Source organism: Mastigoproctus giganteus, chromosome 6, assembly GCF_048544385.1.
Source record: "Mastigoproctus giganteus isolate SK-2022 chromosome 6, ASM4854438v1, whole genome shotgun sequence".
NCBI lineage: Eukaryota > Metazoa > Arthropoda > Arachnida > Uropygi > Thelyphonidae > Mastigoproctus > Mastigoproctus giganteus.
In genome coordinates, this window is record NC_143580.1 from 57,458,717 (window position 1) to 57,477,866 (window position 19,150).

A 19,150-nucleotide genomic window follows, 5' to 3' on the forward strand; every position below is an offset into this window, starting at 1 on the left:
TGAATACGTTACCTCTTTGGGTAGTTGAAGCTGACAAGCTTGTTGAAATTCAAAAGTTCAGTTGGATAGGTATCCATATCGTCATCGTTATTTGGTTTTTAGGAGTATTAGCAACTAAGGCCATATTGCTCCGGGGATATGCGGTGGTCATTCCCTGACCTTTCCGCATCCTCCGTATTTAGTGGTCACGGGCTCGAACCCCGGTCTAATCAAGAAGCGTGTTGCTCCTGCCCACGGAGGCGCCGGGTATGTATCCATATGAGGAAGGAAACACAAATTTCTTTATTTTATTTTTATATATTTATTTTATTATTTTTTATTTTATTGACAGTGTAGCAAAAGACAGCGGCTTCCTTTCACTATACGGCTGATACTAACACATAGAAAACGATATTTCGCTTTCTTTCTTCACTGAATTATGTCAGAGGTCAAGAATTAGCTAACCTTGAAAAAAAAAAAAAAAAAAAAAAAATTGTTTTTGATAAATGAAATACACTACTACCATCTGCTGCCGTTGAAAAACTTTTCACCTTTGCCACAATGATCAAACTTATTGATGGAATTTTAGAGAAAGGGGAATGGTATTGAATGCTGATTTACAGATCGACTAGACACAGCAACATACTCGTGTTATAGCCTAGTGGTCAGGCGCGCGGGTGCATAAGTACACGTGCCTTGAGTGACCGGGGTTCAAGCCCGTGACTGCTGAATACGGTTCTGTTTCTTGTATTCTGTCTATCTTGTTAACTCCTCTGACTGTTTGGTCGTCCCGGAGTATAAACAGAAAATTTATTTATTTATTTATTTATTTATTTGGGGGGGAGGGGGAGGAACCAGTCAAGGTTGGCCGTCAAATCTGTAAACGAACGGTTAGGATTTTCCAGCAGCTCTAAACATCCTTCTTAAAATGATGGAAGTATGTGGATAAGAATAAGTGAATAATTTATTGTTCTTAACAGAAAAAATTCATTTTGAATAAGAAAATTATTTTTTATTCGTGAATTAAAAAAAAGCACATTTTATTCTTATTGGTTATTTTGAATAAATTTTGCCCAACACTGATTCACGCATTACTACCTTGATGAGTCACGAACACGTCGCAACTCACTACGACGCCGCAATTTCAAGATACAAAATCAATCCCCGAACTTTTTGATTTCATCTCATATTTAAAGATAATGGTAAGTGTTTAAAAGTAGTACTAATCATAAATTTAATATTATTTTAATGCAATAGGGCCTATGTGTGAAATGCAGTAACTTCACCCTTATTAAACTATTGGGTTCTATGACTGACCAGTTTAAAACTATTTTGGTGGATAATACTGAGCTGAGGAAGGAACTGGAATAAAATAATTGTCTTGAAAATAATTTTAAAAATAAATGAGATATTTTTTACTTACGTAAGGCGATCCCAGCGCCACCGCCATTGGTGGCGAGAATATGACGTGTCGTAAAGTACCATTCTCATCCACAATCTGTTGTACTACGTGACCAGGAGGAACCTGAAGTGGTACTGGGACAGTGGGCGTGCCGTTGTTGGATACCATTCGTACGCTGGCCGGTCCTATAAAAGAATAGAAAGGATGTAACAAGTCAGAAATTATCTACTGCACTAATGTGATTTCTAATAACGCTCTATATGTAAACTCTTAAAAACATTTGTTATCAAGGATAATAAAAGTAAACATCAAACGAAGTTTACTTGTGCAAATTATTCACAATCCCTTTTGATGGATACTTATTTTCAGTAAGCATAAGCCAATTTGTACATTTCCGAAATGGCATGCTTTACCCATAAGCACACAGGACAGCGCTGCGTACTAACGACGAAGTAGGCAAGTATAATTATTCCGTCAATTTTCTTGCCTCTAAGGCAGAACCCCCCCCCCCCACTGGAATGACAATTTCGACGACCAGAATTCCGCACAGTGGGCGACTGTTCACAATCTTTTTTTTTTTTTTTTTTTTTTTGTTAGTTGTTGTCGCATCGGCTTCTGTGGCCATAATGCTCACAGGTTTTTGCATTTTTTACTCTGATCCAAGCCCGAGGCGGGATTCGAACCCGCGACCTTTGGATTGCCAGCCAAGCACTTGATCCACCTAGCTAGCCTGGTCGGCCTGTTCACAATCAATAGTGTATAAGACGTCTAGTGAGTACACTATTGTCACTGATATTATTATTAGCCATATGGTGCAAGGAAGCCATGAATTCAATATTACATTAAAGCACACCCTTATTCAATATTACATTAAAGCACATTAAGTAACCATTTCACCTTGCGTTGAGGTGCTGAAAAATGCAAATTGGCCTATCCGTAAATCTGGAAGAATCCAGATAAGTCGTTGGATTGTGTAGAGCAACACTAGTAAGTATATAATCGTTGCATGAAACTAAATATGACAAATCATATTAGTAATAGAAATAAAAACCTGTCATAAGAAATTAAAATAGAATCTAGTACAAATTATTTTTTTTTCTTTGATTTGTGATATTTACATGTTCGCTGCCTTTAATTACTTATACATTGGATATTTTTTGTACAAATACGTGCAGTTAAAACTTATGTTCTACATATACTAAACCTGTAATGAGAATACAACTAATGGAATTTATTATTATACATGTCCTAATATTAAAATATTGATTTTTTTTTTCTGTCATTGATTTAATTTAATAATATTAGCAGAAACCTCATTTTAATCCTCATAATTCCGTTTCACTTAAATGAATGTCTCGGCGACTGGCAAGCCAAGTCGTCAGCAATCGGTTGCCTGCAGATACCGTCGCGGTAACCTCAAGATTGGTGCTAGTGCAGTAAGGTACTCAATCAACGGGCGACCTCCGCTTATCGGATACTGCACTCTGTGCGGGCTACGGTCATGTAAACAGCCTAAACGTTATGCTAAATCAACTTTTGTTAAAACCCCAAAGGAACTATGGCTATGACGCGTAAATGTCTCTGTCTATTCTTCAGTAGGGTTGCTGTTTGCTGAAGGTACAATGCGCCCTTCGCCAGAGACCGAATGGTTCAGATACGTTGTGATAAACCACGTGTCATTAACAGAATTCAAACTCGGTGTTCGATGAAAATATAGAAACCTGTATAAAAAAGACGACTAATATCTTTCAAGTAGCAGAACACGCAGTTATTTCTCTCATTCATGTATTATGTTTCTCTTTCATATCCAGAGTGCACTTAGAATCGATTATTCGAAAGAACTGACTATACGAAATACCCCTGGTTCAAACCGATTCGGATAACTGAGATTGTATTGTAACAACGATTTTATTAGTGTTATATAATAATTGTTGGGCTTTCATATTTAATTATAAAAATTATTACAATAAAATAAAAAGGAAGAAATGTGATTTTAAAAATTTTAAATTTTTTTAAATATTTATTATTACGTATTTATTAGTAACAAAAATTCAATTCTATATTTGTTATTAGTGATAAGAAACTATTCTTTCAGATTGCGAGAACCCATGCGGTCTGCCACCTCAAGCATTCTCTTTTGGCCATTTGCTCAAAAAAAAAAAAAAAAAAAAAGCTGGAACTCTTGCACTAGCAGGAGGAGATCCGTGACAAATAACAGTACAAATCAAGCGATCCTCAGGCACTTTTCCTTGAGAAAAAGTCGAAATCGCATCGCTCAGGTGGGAGAAGTGCCTAGACAGTAAACCACAAATCGCCCAGGTATGAAATATAGAACAACATACCAAATCCAATGAAAAATTGTAAAAACATAACAATTAAAATTTAATTAACATAAGATGGCCAACGTTTTCTTGCAGCGTACCACATTTTAAAAACGCGTCGCGGGCCAGAGGGTACCAGAATCAATAACCCCTCCCACTACTAATCAGCGCCTAAAGAAATTATGCTAAGAGCTTGTAATAAAAAAAAAAAAAGTTAAAATAATGAAGTTTATCAAAAATAAATTTAATATAGGTTAACGAATAAATGTTCGGCTTCACAAAATCGTGTGGGTCTCCCTAGTGCCACCGCTTACCTGGGCTAAATTAAAACTAAAAGACACTAAACATGAGCAAGTAAATCAGGTTCCTGTCATCACGATTAAATCTGGTCATAATTTCTCGTAATAAAAGTAGAATTTAAACTGTATGGCAGTGCTGCCGACACACTATGCACGTGCCAAAAATAATTTAATACCCAGCCAGAATTTTGTAATTATTCGACAACTCTTACTCTTTTGTTCCTTATCTTTAATTAAGCTGATGGCAAATGCAATAGAAACTTCCTTTGTTTCGGGCAAAAAACATGTAAACAAGAGTAAGAGAGAGGAAGGGTTAAGCTTAACCAGTGCTATTTGAAAATGACTAAGCCAGTTATTAGCTTTCAGAGAGTAAGAAAGTGTGCAGAGCTCGTCGGCCTCCAAATATGAAACACGTGAAGAAATAAATATCAAAAAATTTATGAATAAATCACTAATTGTATTTTAATCGATCATTGCAATACTGTATTCGGGATACAGGCTAACATCAATATATGCAAAGAAAGGAAAGTGGAGAGAAAACGACGCTAATATGATGGAAAAATTTAGTGATGACACTATCTGGGAAATGACGCGACAATTTAGAAAGCTCTGCTGCATGTGTTTAGCTTCGTTTCCGATTTTTCATACCAACTTTTTAATTTTTACTTTACCCCCCACCCCACCCCACCCTCGGAGGAGTGCCGAGGGTTGGCCACTCCTAGTGCAAGGGTGACAGTAAAAGGCGCGCACACACACAAGTAGTTCCAAAAAAATTACATCGGGATGTCTTTGGAGCTACGTGTAGCCACACAACACAATTTTTGTTTACAGTACCGTTATAATAAATAAATAAATAAATAAAAAAGAACATGGCTTGTTGAGATAAAATTGCTCAATATAACAGCATTTGCACTGCGAATGTGCTGGAGGCACAATACAGCATGTCACGGGGAACGTTGGCAATATAGGTTGTAGTACTTATTATTAATAATAGCCATATGGTGCAAGGAAGCCTGAGGCTTATACTGCACCAGCCAAAAAAAAATTAATTTACCCTAGGACCCAGAGAGAGAGAGAGAAGGAAATCACCAAGAAAGAGAAGAATGATGATATCCTATCCAGCTCAGGACCCCGGGTGTGCCAAGCCCATACTCACCAGATGTGAGCCCCTGGGGGGGTTTCTTTCAGGTAATTTAGAAAATGAATATTACCTTGGGATAACCCTATATGCAGAATTCAAAGGTCTTAGTCCTTGAATTCTGCTTATAGGATTATTTCACAGAAATAAGAGAGAGGTGGCCAAGCATTAGCAAAACGCTTGGAAATGGTGGTGCAGTCTTCGTCAAATGTGGCTAGAAGTAGTTTTAACGGCCGGCTGTGGTAGAACTCCACCCTACATAAAAACAGTTGTGTCCAAACATCGTGTCATGAAAGGCCCAAAATTAGTGTCAGAAATCACAGTAAAGTCAACCATAACGATACACGTTTCTGGGTCATCTGCTCGAATTTCAAAGAACTACCCAATTATTAAGTTTTCTATAAACCCACACCAAACAGTAACATGTAGGAACTGCAGAGGAACTTTGTGGATAATACGTGGAAGCAATATTCCTCACAACCGACAACTGTGGGCGTTCACGACCCGGAAATGTGAGCTTCATCAGTTCATATGACGTTCCGAATCACATATTACCCAGCGTCTTCCTAGCTAGAAGCATAGAGCGAAGTCGGTAAGTTGTTGCGAATCGCGTAAAGATAACTAGGGCGGCACACAAATCATGTAAAGAAACCTTGCAAGATGGATCGATTTAGTGTTGCCTCACAGGCCACACAACAGCTAATGCACTTGGACGGCGTCCTCTGCCTGGACCTACAGACGAAGCATCTGTTTCTTAGAATTTATTCATCAAAAGCGCAATCTGTTTTTTTAGGAAAAGGATTCACTTCTTAAATTTTTTAAACTGTAGTACCCAAAGCACAGCCAACGAGTTAATTATTGATGGCATGGTAAAAGAGTTTTATCAACAAAACACAATCTTTCATTTGCAGTATCATGTTGACTTTTGCTTGCCAATATGGTTGCTTTTTTTTTTTTTTTTTTTTATGCACCTCAGTGTGCGCCAGTAGCATGGCATACGGTTTTCCTTCTAGTGGTGCACATATGTTTGTTTGTTTGTTTGGTTTTTTAGGAGCATTAGCAACTAAGGCCATATTGCTCCGGGAAAAGGCGGTGGTCATTCTCTGACCATTCCGCATCCTCCGTATTTGGTGGTGACGGGCTCGAACCCCGGTCTAATCAAGAAGCGTGTGCTACGCACTGTTGCTCCTTCCCACCTGGCTACGGAGGCGCCAGGTGGTGCACATATTCACCCTAGTATAACTTTTTGGAACGTTTTATGCATTTAATTTCTGTTTTGCTTCCTTTCGACTTTTTGTTCACGTACACAAACAAAAATATCAAGAAACATCCTGCTTGTTTGTTGTTGTTATTTGGTTTTTAGGAGCATTAGCAACTAAGGCCATATTGCTCAGGGGATATGCGGTGGTCATTCCCTGACCTTTCCGCATCCTCCGTATTTGGTAGGCACGGGCTCGAACCCCGGTCTAATCAAGAAGCGTGTGCTACGCACTGCTGCTCCTGCCCACCTGGCTACGGAGGCGCCTAACATCCTGCAATCTGTGCCGTTTAAATCCACGACTTAGCTTCTTCAATATCGACACGTGTATATAGTTAGACCTGATCACAACAGTGCAACATTTCAGAAAAAGTCAAGAAAAAAAACACTTTTTTTTTAACAATGTGAACCAACGATTCAGCTGCAATTTCGTTCATCCCAGTAACTGATGTTGTTACTGCCACGTCTTATAGTTCTTCTGATGCTGGTCTTAATCTGATTAATTAAATCGAAACGGGTAAGAGGCGCATGCACATGTCTTCAAGCACGCACTTACTGTTTGGTCATGCCACATTGGATAAGGAAGCTTCCACTTATATAATTATGCAATAAACCAGCCCACAATTTTTATATTGCCTTGGCTATAAGCTGTCCTACACACGAGGAGTCTTTTATAGCAGCCAAGCACACAGCAGTTTATATTAAGAAGAAATCTGATGACTGCAGCCAAATTCCGGTGTGGATTTAATCACTTTTTGCGATAAAAAATGGCAAATCACTCCACACGTGTTACAGTATATACAGAAATATGCTGAGGAAATCTTTAAAAATGCAAAGCCAGAACCAAACAGCAGTGTCATCCTAGATCACCATACCTAAAAACGTAAGATTAGCCATGCAAAAGGTGACAGTACTTGAATGCTGCAAAGACAACAAAACTAGCAAACGACTCTGCGAGATATAATGGGAAGATATTTTTTCCAATTGTGTATAAAGGGTTCAACCCTTTCTCCACAACAATATGTTGTGAATTAATGCGAAAACTCTTCATGTCTGAGATGAAAGACAACAGTAGCAATATTAAAATTTCAATCAAATTGATTATGTAGACTTCGTTATTGCAAACCTACACGCACAGAACGATCAATAACGAAGATAATTCACGAAGCCAAAATCAACATCAGTTGGAAGAATATAAAAAAATCCATACCAACCAGAAATGGTGCTGAACACAGAATGGTCGCCCTGATGCATACATTAGAAGATGGAACAACAGAAATCGTGCCATATGAAATCAGATCGCTTACAAACTGTGAAATATCAGAGAGAGAGAAGTAAGATTCTTTTCAATGTAAATATTTCAATAATTGTTTTTCTCTAATTTATAATTTTACATTTAATTTTAGTTTGCTTAGCTGCATGGGCTGACGAAGAACTACATCTCAATTTTTCTCTATCCCACGTAAGATGATGCTCACTGGTAACAAACACCCTTGGCACTTTTGGTGTGATTATACCTATAATACAAGGATTATCGTATATAGGTATTCAGTGAATGCTAGCAAACTTATCGTTGTTATTGTTATTTTGGTTTTTAGGAGCATTAGCAACTAAGGCCATATTGCTCCGGGATATGCGGTGGTCATTCCCTGAATGACCTTTCCGCATCCTCCGTATTTGGTGGTGACGGGCTCGAACCCCGGTCTAATCAAGAAGCGTGTGCTACGCACTGCTGCTCCTTCCCACCTGGCTACGGAGGCGCCAGCAAACTTATCGTGATCACGGATAATGTTACCATTCGTTTAAATGTTAAAAATTTTATGGAATCCCGATCAGACATATACTAATACTTATAAAAAAACGTTATTTATGGTAATCAATGCTTCATTATATTATAATTTTATTATAATATTATAAGTTTTTATTATATTCCCCCCCCCCCCTCATTGCCGATTCCGCATGTGCAGCGGGCATTACATATCACCGTGATCTGTTCATGAACTCCAACACGTTGCATGGCTACTGCTGTTGCTCCCCACAGTTAGTAGTTTTCGGTGCCGTCACTCGGTGTGGGGGGGGGGATTTGTATCTGTACACCAGTCTGACTGTTTTACAGTAGAACGTTAACCATTTTCTATTTCTTGTAATTTTTTTTTTAATTTTTTTTAATAGTTTATATGGATTTCTAGAACATTACGACAGTTTCATTTTTATTGATGACTTTCTGGAAGAAACAGTAGACAGTCAAATTAAAGTATTTTAAATTGCTTCATTTTAAGGATTCTTTTTGTCCACTTCCAGCTTTTTTTTTTTTACGCGCAACATTTCTGCTCTGCATCAATAAAAAAACGCTGGAAGATCTGCATTCTTGTTCATCGTTATTGAATTAAGCACAGTCCCGAAGTGATCACAATAAACGGCGTCCACTGTATCTGTGGAACGTTTTAGAGCAGCATTTCATTAACTGTTATGTTCTCTACATTAAACGAATCTTTTCGCGAGCCCCTTGCCCCGGGGATACCCAACTGGATGAAGACAAAAACATATTGACAGTTAAGTAATTAACAGTTAAGCAGGCTAGCTAGTCTGCACCTGCCGAAGGGGTAGGGGTTTTGATTGGTCACTTAGCCGGAAAAGATTCACTTCATTTTAAATGTTTTCAAATCATTATGAGAAATCATGCTGGGTCAGCAAAAAAATCCCGTACACTTGTTGGATACGCCTTAGAGCGGCAGCAGTTACAGTAAATGTACAATAAGTACAATGGCGGTTCCAAATTTTTTTGGGGGAGGGACTATAGCAGTGCTTCGGGGCGTGAGCATTATCATCACGTAGAAGTAAAAAATCCACTTTATTTTAATTTTTTTTTTCTTTTCCCTGGGCGGGTGGAGGGCTGTATTCCCTTTAGCCCTATCTGATTTCATCACCGAGTATGTACGGTTACAATAAGTGCTGGAAGTGGCTTGTTGTTGTTGTTGTTAAGGGTTTTAAGACACAAGGGCATCAGTGGCCAAGATGTGTCCTGGAAGTGGCCCTCCACAGGCACGTAGATAAGCAAATTCTGTTCATAAACTTTGCATACTCATTACGTCCTTTATCGTAGCTGTTTATCTTTGAAAAACATTAAAGTATCTGTATTGAATTCCTCCTGTGTGATTTTCAGAATCCAACAAATTCCTAATAAAAAGTTAACACAATAAACCCTCTCTCACTTATATCAAGATCAACGTTATAAACAATTATCAGTGATGTAATACCTACCGGCCTTTTAATACTAAACTCGGAAACTTGAATATACAATGTTTCCAAAAGTTCCACATCCTTTAGACTATTTAACCGAACGACTGCACTGCGCGAGTTGCATGAATAGTCTTAAATATTAGCTCATTGAGATTCAATTTAACCTTAGAAAGAAAAACATTTCAGATATGCTTTGTGAAACAGCTAGCAGTACCACATATTGCTAGCGCAAGCACTGGCAGCCCCAAACACGAGTTCTACCAGGTAGCACACGGGAAGATTTTAAGTAGCACGTTAGTGCTTATTCAAATTGTTTATGTATTATGTTCATAAAATTTTATTTCATATACCTGCCTAAGTGGGACGCGTGAAGAATTTTATTATTGTAATGAACACAAACAACACATAAGAAAAGGTCTACCTTTGTGTCAACTTCCTCTAGGGTCGGTAACCTGCTGCACTCATGCTGCGGGCAGCGCACAAGATAATTTCATTCAATCATCCCAAACAGGCACCATCATCATGCATTGCAACATGAGTCGCAATGAGAAACAGAAGCAGTCGGGTTCCAATTTAATTTCAAAGCGAAGCCGTCTAAACGCATTTCACGACCTCACCCCCAAATCATCATGTATGCGCCCATTTTTGCAAGAAGTAGTTTTCTCACACATAAACTTCCTGACTTCAAAAATTCGCCACTGGCAACAAAGAATTCCACATCAAGGCAAAGCCGGTGCCCTAAGTAAATATCTACACCTGAGTAAATCCTATAGTGTACCAGTACTGAAAGGTTGACGACCCCAGTTCTAGACTACTGAAGTAGTCTATCAGTTTCTTTCTCCACTTCGGTGGGGAGAAACTGGCACACATTCTTAATTAAAAAAAAAAAAAAAAAAAAAAATTATGTCAACTGTGTGTGCGCACATGGTATCTTAGTGCGGTCCTTGATAGCTCCCACACATCTCTCTTTAGCACTCTGGTTTAGAAAGTTTTCACGGCCCCGACTTAGGGAAAAGGGACTCGGTGCAAAATGTATCGACAGAAAGAAATTTCTGATAGATTGTAGGAATTCATGGCCTCCCACGAGATCACCCAACGTGAGTCGACTGAATTTCATGACTTGTGTTCAACTTATGTCAACAGAGATTAACCATTACACTCGCAGTTCAAAAAAAATTCCACATAACAATATTGTTCTGTTTTGTCCAAAATCTGGTCACCGACCGATGTTTCAATTTCATAAAATCCATTTATGCAAAACTTCTCTCCATTAAAAACAATTTTAGGAATACTGGTGACTATTCAACATGTTCAGATATGCCTATAAAAACATGTAACAGATATTTTGATTCCTTTACATTTAAGTAGATGATTTTTCTAGTGTACTCGTAGATTCAGTAGTCCTTACTACGATGTTCTAAATGCAATATTCCCCTGCAAGTTAGATGAATGAAAAGAACTATACAACGGAGACACGTGATATAGTCGAAATGTTGTGTGCGTGCGTGCTTATCTGTCATGCGTACGTGACTCTTGAAACTACTCCACTAATCCACTGCTTCTTGCGACAGTCGCCAAGAAAAAAAAACTGGCATTTTGCCAAAATAGGCTTCCGTTTTGTTCTATTTGATCACCACAATGATATTCTTGAGATTTCTTACTAGATCTTAATGCTGTTTAAGACCACGTCCCAGCAAGAAGAGCCCCAATAATGTGCTATTTATAGAGTACAAATGAGTGGAGAATTCAGATGAACGATGGGAATGAGAGCAGACAAATAGACTATCAATACTTTAACCGATCCTTGCGCGCGTACGAACATAACTGTAAGCCGATACCAACTATACTGATCACATGAAAAAATAAATTGGAAACTTAAGTCACGCCTCATCCATATGCAAAAGCCTGTTGATATTTCGAATGTTGTTCGTAAATTTAAACTCAAAATCATCCGATTTTATCATTTCAAACGTTATAAAAAGTGGAGAGCCCATAATGTGTCGGCATACTATATATCTGTAAATTGAGCGTGTTCTACGGCCGGTTTGTGGGATGAAAAAAACAAGTGGAACTAAACTCCATTGTCTATGACCTAATTTAAACTGGTTTGGGGAGGGGTGTTCCTCGTATCATCGATAGATTCGAAACCGGACCTTTCGAAACAGGTAGCTAGTAATCTGTCAACTCGGCCATAGAGACTAAGTAGATGGGCTATTGAATTAATATATATTTTTAATTAGTGACAATCTTATTAACACTTAATTGTAACTTAATCTGCATCTATTTGTATTTATTTATTATCCAAATATGTCAACTTTATATTTACATTCTTACTGAATGAAGAATGCATGTTTATTTTCAATTTTGCAATTTTTTTTTTTAATATACAGTATATACAAAGTACTTCAATTAAAAGGCAATGGGGGTCTATTTCGCTTATTTTAATGTTTAGGCTATTGTAGGGCTGAAATTTTTGAATTTCGTGTAATAACTGAATTAAGTATCACCGTTTAGGTTTTAATTTATAAATTTAAAATTTACCAGTTTAGTCCAAAAACATCATCGGTGTGCTTCTGAAACCACTGTAGAGATTTTATTTGAATAAAAAAAATAATAATAATCCTAATGACACAATAGTTCTGGTGTTGAGATGCTACGCAAATTGTCCTTGCATAGGTAAGCACAGCGAGGCAGACACTGGTTCCTTTTAAATGAATACCCAGTATGCAGTGTAATTAGAGTTAGACCAGTTTGTACTGAAATAATAAGATGTGTAAAATTCGTTTTTGAATTAAAAAAAAAAAATTTTAAAAACTGTTTCAGAAACGTCCAGAGGGAGCGATGGTGTTAGGTGGGTCAGCTTTCCAGAGCCCGGACCACTGAAAAGAGGAATTGCAGGGGAAAAATCAAGCCCGATGAAGCTGATTTGTCCCAGGAACCCGTACTGACTATCGACGGGACTGGTGACGCAAGGATTATAATCTAAATAATAATAATATTGCATTGCAATCTTATATAAAATTAAAAAAAAGGTTGAAAGTGTACATTTCACACATTTTTACATTGAAAACTTTGCATCTTACTTCACAATAACTTCTTAACAACAAAAAATAAATAAATACATAAATAAATAAAAAAGAAAGAAAGGTTGTAACTAATATTTGGCAACAGACTAGACTAATCTTTCATCAATTCTAACCACAACGTCATTAGAAATACAGGAATACTTTACGAGTTTCTTCACCGCCCATCCTTTGTAGTTACTTCTTTGCAAAACGGTAAATCCTTCAACAGATGACCTGAATCATGTTTGAAAGTTAAATTCGTCTAACTGAAATCAAAAGGATTAATTCAAAATTTACTTTTCCTGCAAATTATTACACATTTTGACATCTTCAGCAGAATGTATTGTTGGAATAGTTTATCTGTTCTACTGTAATAACACTATTCCGCAATCCCAAAAGTGCAAGTAAGGCAGGCACAACCGAAGACGAAAAATGGTCCTTCGCAAAGGGCGAAGACTTCTAAGCTAAGACAATTACTGTACATCTTTAATATTTAACAGTCAAGAATCAAGAATTCATATAAACGTTCATAAAGAGCGAAAAAAACATGTAGCTTCGACAACACCCGGAAACAGGGAGTCTCCACAACTGTACTGACCTGTTTTTGCTTTAAAAATGGTCAGAATTTGTCTTTGTGATGGTTTTCTCTGTTACTTCGTTGTAACAGAGAAAGCCATCACAAAGCACTCTTCGTGTTTGGTTTTTTCCTTTTTTTTTTTTTTTACCTTAACTGTCGTTTGTTGGCATGCATTTTTCATCTCAAATTTGGAAGAAGAAGAAAACACTTCTCTTGGTTAACCGAGAAAGTTCCGATACATTTTTTCCCTTTCTTTTATCAATAGTATTTGATAACATAACACAGTGAGATTTGAATATCTCATTTAATGAAGACCCATGCCTTCATTAAATGAGATATTCAAATAACAAGAGAGCATTTTAAACACGGTGACTCTGCTACATTTCCAGCTTCAATCCTAATTCCTCTACTACAAAAAGTCAATCACAAAGCACATTTTGGTCGACCGCGATACATAAAAATAAAAATACAATTTTCTGGAGAGCGCCAATGTCAGAAATCTAATTCTGACGGGCCTGACGTAGCCCAGTGGTCAGGGGCGAGAGTGCATTGCACGCGTTCCGGGGTTCAAGCCCGTGACTACTAAATATGATAAATATTTGTATTGACGATTTATTGTAAACTCTACTGACTTGGTTGTCGTGCCGGAGTATAACAGAAAATTTAATTTAATTTAATTATTTACTCAATTTAGCTTTTAATGTTTATTTCAAATGTTTATATAACGACTTAGCCTTTTTTATGATAAAAAAAATTATAAAAAGTCTACGGCCAGCGTATTTTAATATGGAGATAACGTACTTGTTGAAACACTGATAGGTTGACCCACAAGACTTGTTTATTTTAAAATATCTCTCATATGGTAGAAATGATTGCCAGCCGGACACTACTGTATTATAAAAACAATTAACCCGTGTCAGTGTAAAACCATTTCATTTACTTATTATGTGAATGTAAATACACTAAAATACATCTAAGTCGAAAAAATCTGGAAACTATCTACGTTCTGATTCTGCATTCTGCTTTCCGTATTATTTTAGGCGGTTAAAAGATTGCTTTGATATTTTGGAAAACTGTTTTTGTTCTGATAAAGCACTTGTTAAGTCTGGGTTTGCAAATAAGTGCCTCTCAGTGGCGGTCCCAGAATTTCCTTGGGGGAAGTAGTTTTTCCGAAAATCAGGATTTTCGGAGGGTGGGGGAACAGTGTTAAAAGGAATCGTTAAGATTTAATCACCAGGTTAGCAATGAAAAATGCACATTTTAATCGTAAGGGAGAGGGGCTATGGTTCCTACCTGGAACCAACACTACTCGCAAACATGGCATATATAAAAATGTATCATTATAACATTCGAGCACTGGACATAACTTTGGAAACCTTTTCCGTTATTTAATGCAATCCATTTCAAGAACACATCTATAACATTAAGTGAATTGGTAAACAAAACATCACATATAACATTGTACTTGAAATAACGTTACTCTTTTACTCGATCAACTAGAGGAAACAAAATTCTTTTGAAAATAGTTTACTGCCCTCCGTATAATCTATGCCAATGGCGTAAAACTATTAAAAGAGATCTCTCCATCAGCAGACTCAACAACTACACTACATTAACTCACCATATTAACACATACTTAAACTCGTGAGCCACCATATATCTACAAATGTTTCATATGAAGTTAAATAAAAAAAAAAAAAAAAAAAAAAATCAGCCCTTATAATCTTTTCATTAAAGAAAATTCCCCCTATAAATACCGAACCATCTCCTACTAGCTATTCCAGTTGTTAATAATCAAAGACCTAGGTGTATGAAACTCAAATTCCATAAGGTTTTATTTTATTTATTGTTACAAGATGTTACAATTCCAATATCATATCGTCACGATATTCAAGAGCACAAGCCTCTCAGAGATGGTAAACGTCTGCGTTAAGTAAAAAAAAAAAAAAAGGTGCTAAAATCAGTCAATCAATTAATCTATGTTACAGAACACTGGATACTGAAATGGGCAGCCACACTACCACTACATGCAAAACAGAACCACGGAATGAGCTAATCAACTACAAATACTGTGGCTGCCTAATTTAACTTGAGAAGGCTACCACCAAAATCCAAGACGCTCGTTGGTATATTTTAACGTCCCCTAACTTCTAGGATATCTACAAGAAGCGTGTACCCCCCCCCCCCTTCAAGCCCTGAAATCTGCTCCAATACTGAGAGCAACTAATAATTTTCTGAAACTCTGCGACAGATTTTTTTTTTTTTTTTTTTTTTTACCTGCTAATGGGCTCTTAACTACACAAAAACTCTTGAATAGGTGGACGTCGACTTGATCACCCAAATGTTTAACGCGGCATGTGTTAAACATTTGTTAAACATGTGTTAAAAATAGCACTAAAATTGTCATGTTAAAAATATGTCCGTCTCAGGAAATTGTCGTGCTGGATGGTGAAACACAAAATTAATATTTCGAGGGTTACATTTAACCAATTTCTTAAATTTTTAATCTCATAATTTTGTAATTATTATTATTGTTAACTAGCTCCTGACAGGCTGTGGTCGAATATCTACTTGTAGGCGCTAACCACTCAGCATCTCTATCTTTGTGAAGGTAGTGAAAACTAAGGTACAAAGTGTATCCATATCTGTACAATGAAGTATTTAAATATTTTTGCTTTCAGTTTTAGAGGCATACAATGCTGGGTTGCAATGCTATAGCTGGTAGAAAGCATTACAGGGTGAGTTTAGTATCACCGCATCTCACAACTGAACGGCCTGCAAGTCGACCTTGTTACTGAATTTTACAACCTTCCAATATCTTATTCGTATGTAATGTCTGGCAAAAACATTTTTCTTTCTCCACCAAGTAACCCGTTTCTTCCGAGAAACCCGGATGTCCGGCACCCATGATAATTAATGGTGGTAAGCAGGCCCACGGATAAGCCAAGCTTGGTATACGAGACAGCCGACGAAACGACACGTGTGGAATTTTCGCACGCCCACTCCCTGTTGGTAAATAATCGCTCTCAAGTAGTCATGAATTCAAATGAATGAAAATGATTTTTAATTTATCAAAGAATTACGTTCAGTCCACCACTTGTACAAAAGAATTCAAAGATGAAATGACACGTAAATTCAGATTGGAATTTACGAACTAAGAGAATTAAAGGGTTAATTAACAAGTAATTATTAACAAGCGTGTAAGACAAGTCCATTCTCAATGGAAAATAAGACATGAACAAAGTAGTTTAATTACACATTTCAAATACAATCAAGTTACAAATTAACATAGTGCAAACTCAAATTGCAAACCATGCTGTTTAGTTAAGAATTAACATAATACTATGCTAGATGATACATTTTTTTTTTTTTTTTTTTTGTTACGCGTAATCCTACATAATCAAATGCAATAACTTATATTTAAGGCCGCCGTGGCCTAGTGGTCAGGCGCGCGGGTGCATAAGTACACGTGCCTTGAGTGACCGGGGTTCAAGCCCGTGACTGCTGAATATGGTGCTGTTTCTTGTATTCTGTCTATCTTGTGAACTCCTCTGACCGTTTGGTCGTCCCGGAGTATAAACAGAAAATTTATTTATTTTATTTTATAGATCAGCATTCCGTGTTACCACTGAAGCAGAATATATCCTTAGTAGGTGAAATGAGAGCAACGCACCCCGGGACCCCGATTGAAAAGGGCATATTCCCAGGAAGGACGACCAGGTAGGTGGACATAACATTAATTGTTGCACTTGGGCTCCCAGAAAGGGACACATCTATACTGCACAGTCAGTTACATTCTGTACAGTTTCCAAAATCATGTACTGATCTGTAATTTTATTCATTTATTGGCGGCGTAACTCCTAAACAACACTATAAGTTTTGCCTAGAAACAAAAGGTTCGCGAACTTTTTTATACCTTGAGACTGCCTAAAATTTTTCATAAATTTCATGCTCCCCCATCAAGTTCCATTAACAAGTGGAATTAAACAAATGACCTAAAATTTAGCCAAGAATATACATACTTCTATAAATTAATATATACTACTATATTAACAATTAATATACTAATAATATACTATATTAATATATATTTAATCTCAATGAAATAAAATACGAATAACAGAAATAAATAAATAAACATTCGTACCTGGATTAGTGGGATGGTTTGTACATATTTCGTTAAAATGTGTTTCATAAAAACAAGAGCCCTCCACACTTTGGGAACTTCTAGCCTAGAATCAAAATTCAATCGGGACTTCGGAATAGTCGTTCCACACCATTTGGGCTTTGTTCCTATTTGCCGTGAACATTTGCAACTATCTGCTATCGCACTGAATGAGCAAAAAGCATTTAGTCTTATCAAAAAGAAAACTGTTAACATCCCAGACATTTTTGTCAATATAATTCTGAACAAGTTAGGTAATGTCCGCATTGCTATTCTCAAACGAAACTTAGGGGTTAAAAACCTGTACACTGTATTTAGAAAGTGATTATCCCCAAGAGATGGTTAGCCATGAAATAGATATTTACAGTTATTATTATTATATATATATATATATATATAGATAGATAGATAGATAGATAGATAGATAGATACAAAAAGAGGGGGTTGGGGGAATAATGAAGAAGCGGGTACTGTGGAAGGAACGCTCCCAATATAATTTAGAATACAAAGCCAATTAAAAGGAAATTTAATGGCGCTCCCTTGATGTCACCAGTGTTCGAATTACGTGAATTATCACTAAGCTGAAAACGTAAACTACCAACAATACAGGGCCAATTTAACTAAAAATAATAAATAACTAGGGGGCTTCGCCCCTTGCTCGTTGCGCTCGCTTCTTTGGATAAAGTAAAGTAAAATACTTACAGAAACTTTCGACACGGTGTGTCTCTTCCTCTGCTACGAATACATAAATACGTTACGTATGAAAATCAGGCATGGTACCGCGTGGTCATGTTAGATAAACATAACGCGCGACCAAGCTTAAACAGAAGCTTGTTTTACTACAGTAAAACAAGCTTCTGTTACGTATTTTAGCATTTGTTACGTATTACCACTAACCTGCATCTCTCTTCTCCGATTGGCTGAATAAATATCACAAGGAGGGAAATTATTTTACTGTATAGAAAAGTAAAAAAAAAAAAATTTTTATTCGGACACTGGTGCCATCAAGGGGGCGGCGCCATGAAATTTCCTTTTTGGCTAAAAAATCGAAATTATATTAGGAGCGTTCTTTTCACTGTAACCTCTTCTTCGTTATTCATCCCCACCTTCCTCTTTTTCTTTATTTTTGTATCTCTTTTTTTTTTTTTTTTTTATCATCATTTCGCTGTAGTGGTTAGCCACACCACTGACATACATAAGGTGTATGTCAGTGGTATATCAATTTTTTTTTTTTTTTTTTTTTTGTAGGAGGAACGGTGAAAAGGGGAAAAGATTAACTACTTGCTGACATGAAATTTGGTACAAAGGTCCTTAGGGAAAATGTTGGGGGGAAGGCTACGGAATCACAATTCGGGCCTTAAACCTCCCAACAAGCGCTTTAAATTTTTTGTAGATCCAATTTTTCCTTATCGAGTAATGCTAGAACAAGGGATACATACGTACTTAAATAAATATATAAATATAATATTCTATGAAAAATAAAAATATAACAATTAGTAGGCTTTATGAAGTTTAGAATGACCCATCTTTCTAAAAAATTTAAAAAATATATTAGAATGACAAAATCTTCCTAAAATAAATCCAAATATAAAAATTTCAAGGATTAGGCAGGTCACATATTCAAAAAGTCTTCAACTCGCACGCTTACGACAGAGGCAGTATCTTTACAACTTGACATACAGTTTGTTGTTTGTTTATTTGGTTTT

General features: G+C 36.8%; 1 protein-coding gene across 2 annotated transcripts in view; it reads right to left on the reverse strand.

Moving 5' to 3' along the window:
* LOC150084315 (fibronectin type-III domain-containing protein 3A-like) overlaps positions 1–19,150 on the reverse strand; it is a 441,928-nt gene that overhangs the window by 281,549 nt on the left and 141,229 nt on the right. For both annotated transcript variants that reach the window (XM_090375975.1, XM_090375974.1), the window contains exon 2: positions 1,403–1,566. In XM_090375975.1, the coding sequence (XP_090232101.1) occupies positions 1,403–1,566 (164 nt within the window). The remainder of the gene's footprint in view (positions 1–1,402; positions 1,567–19,150) is intronic.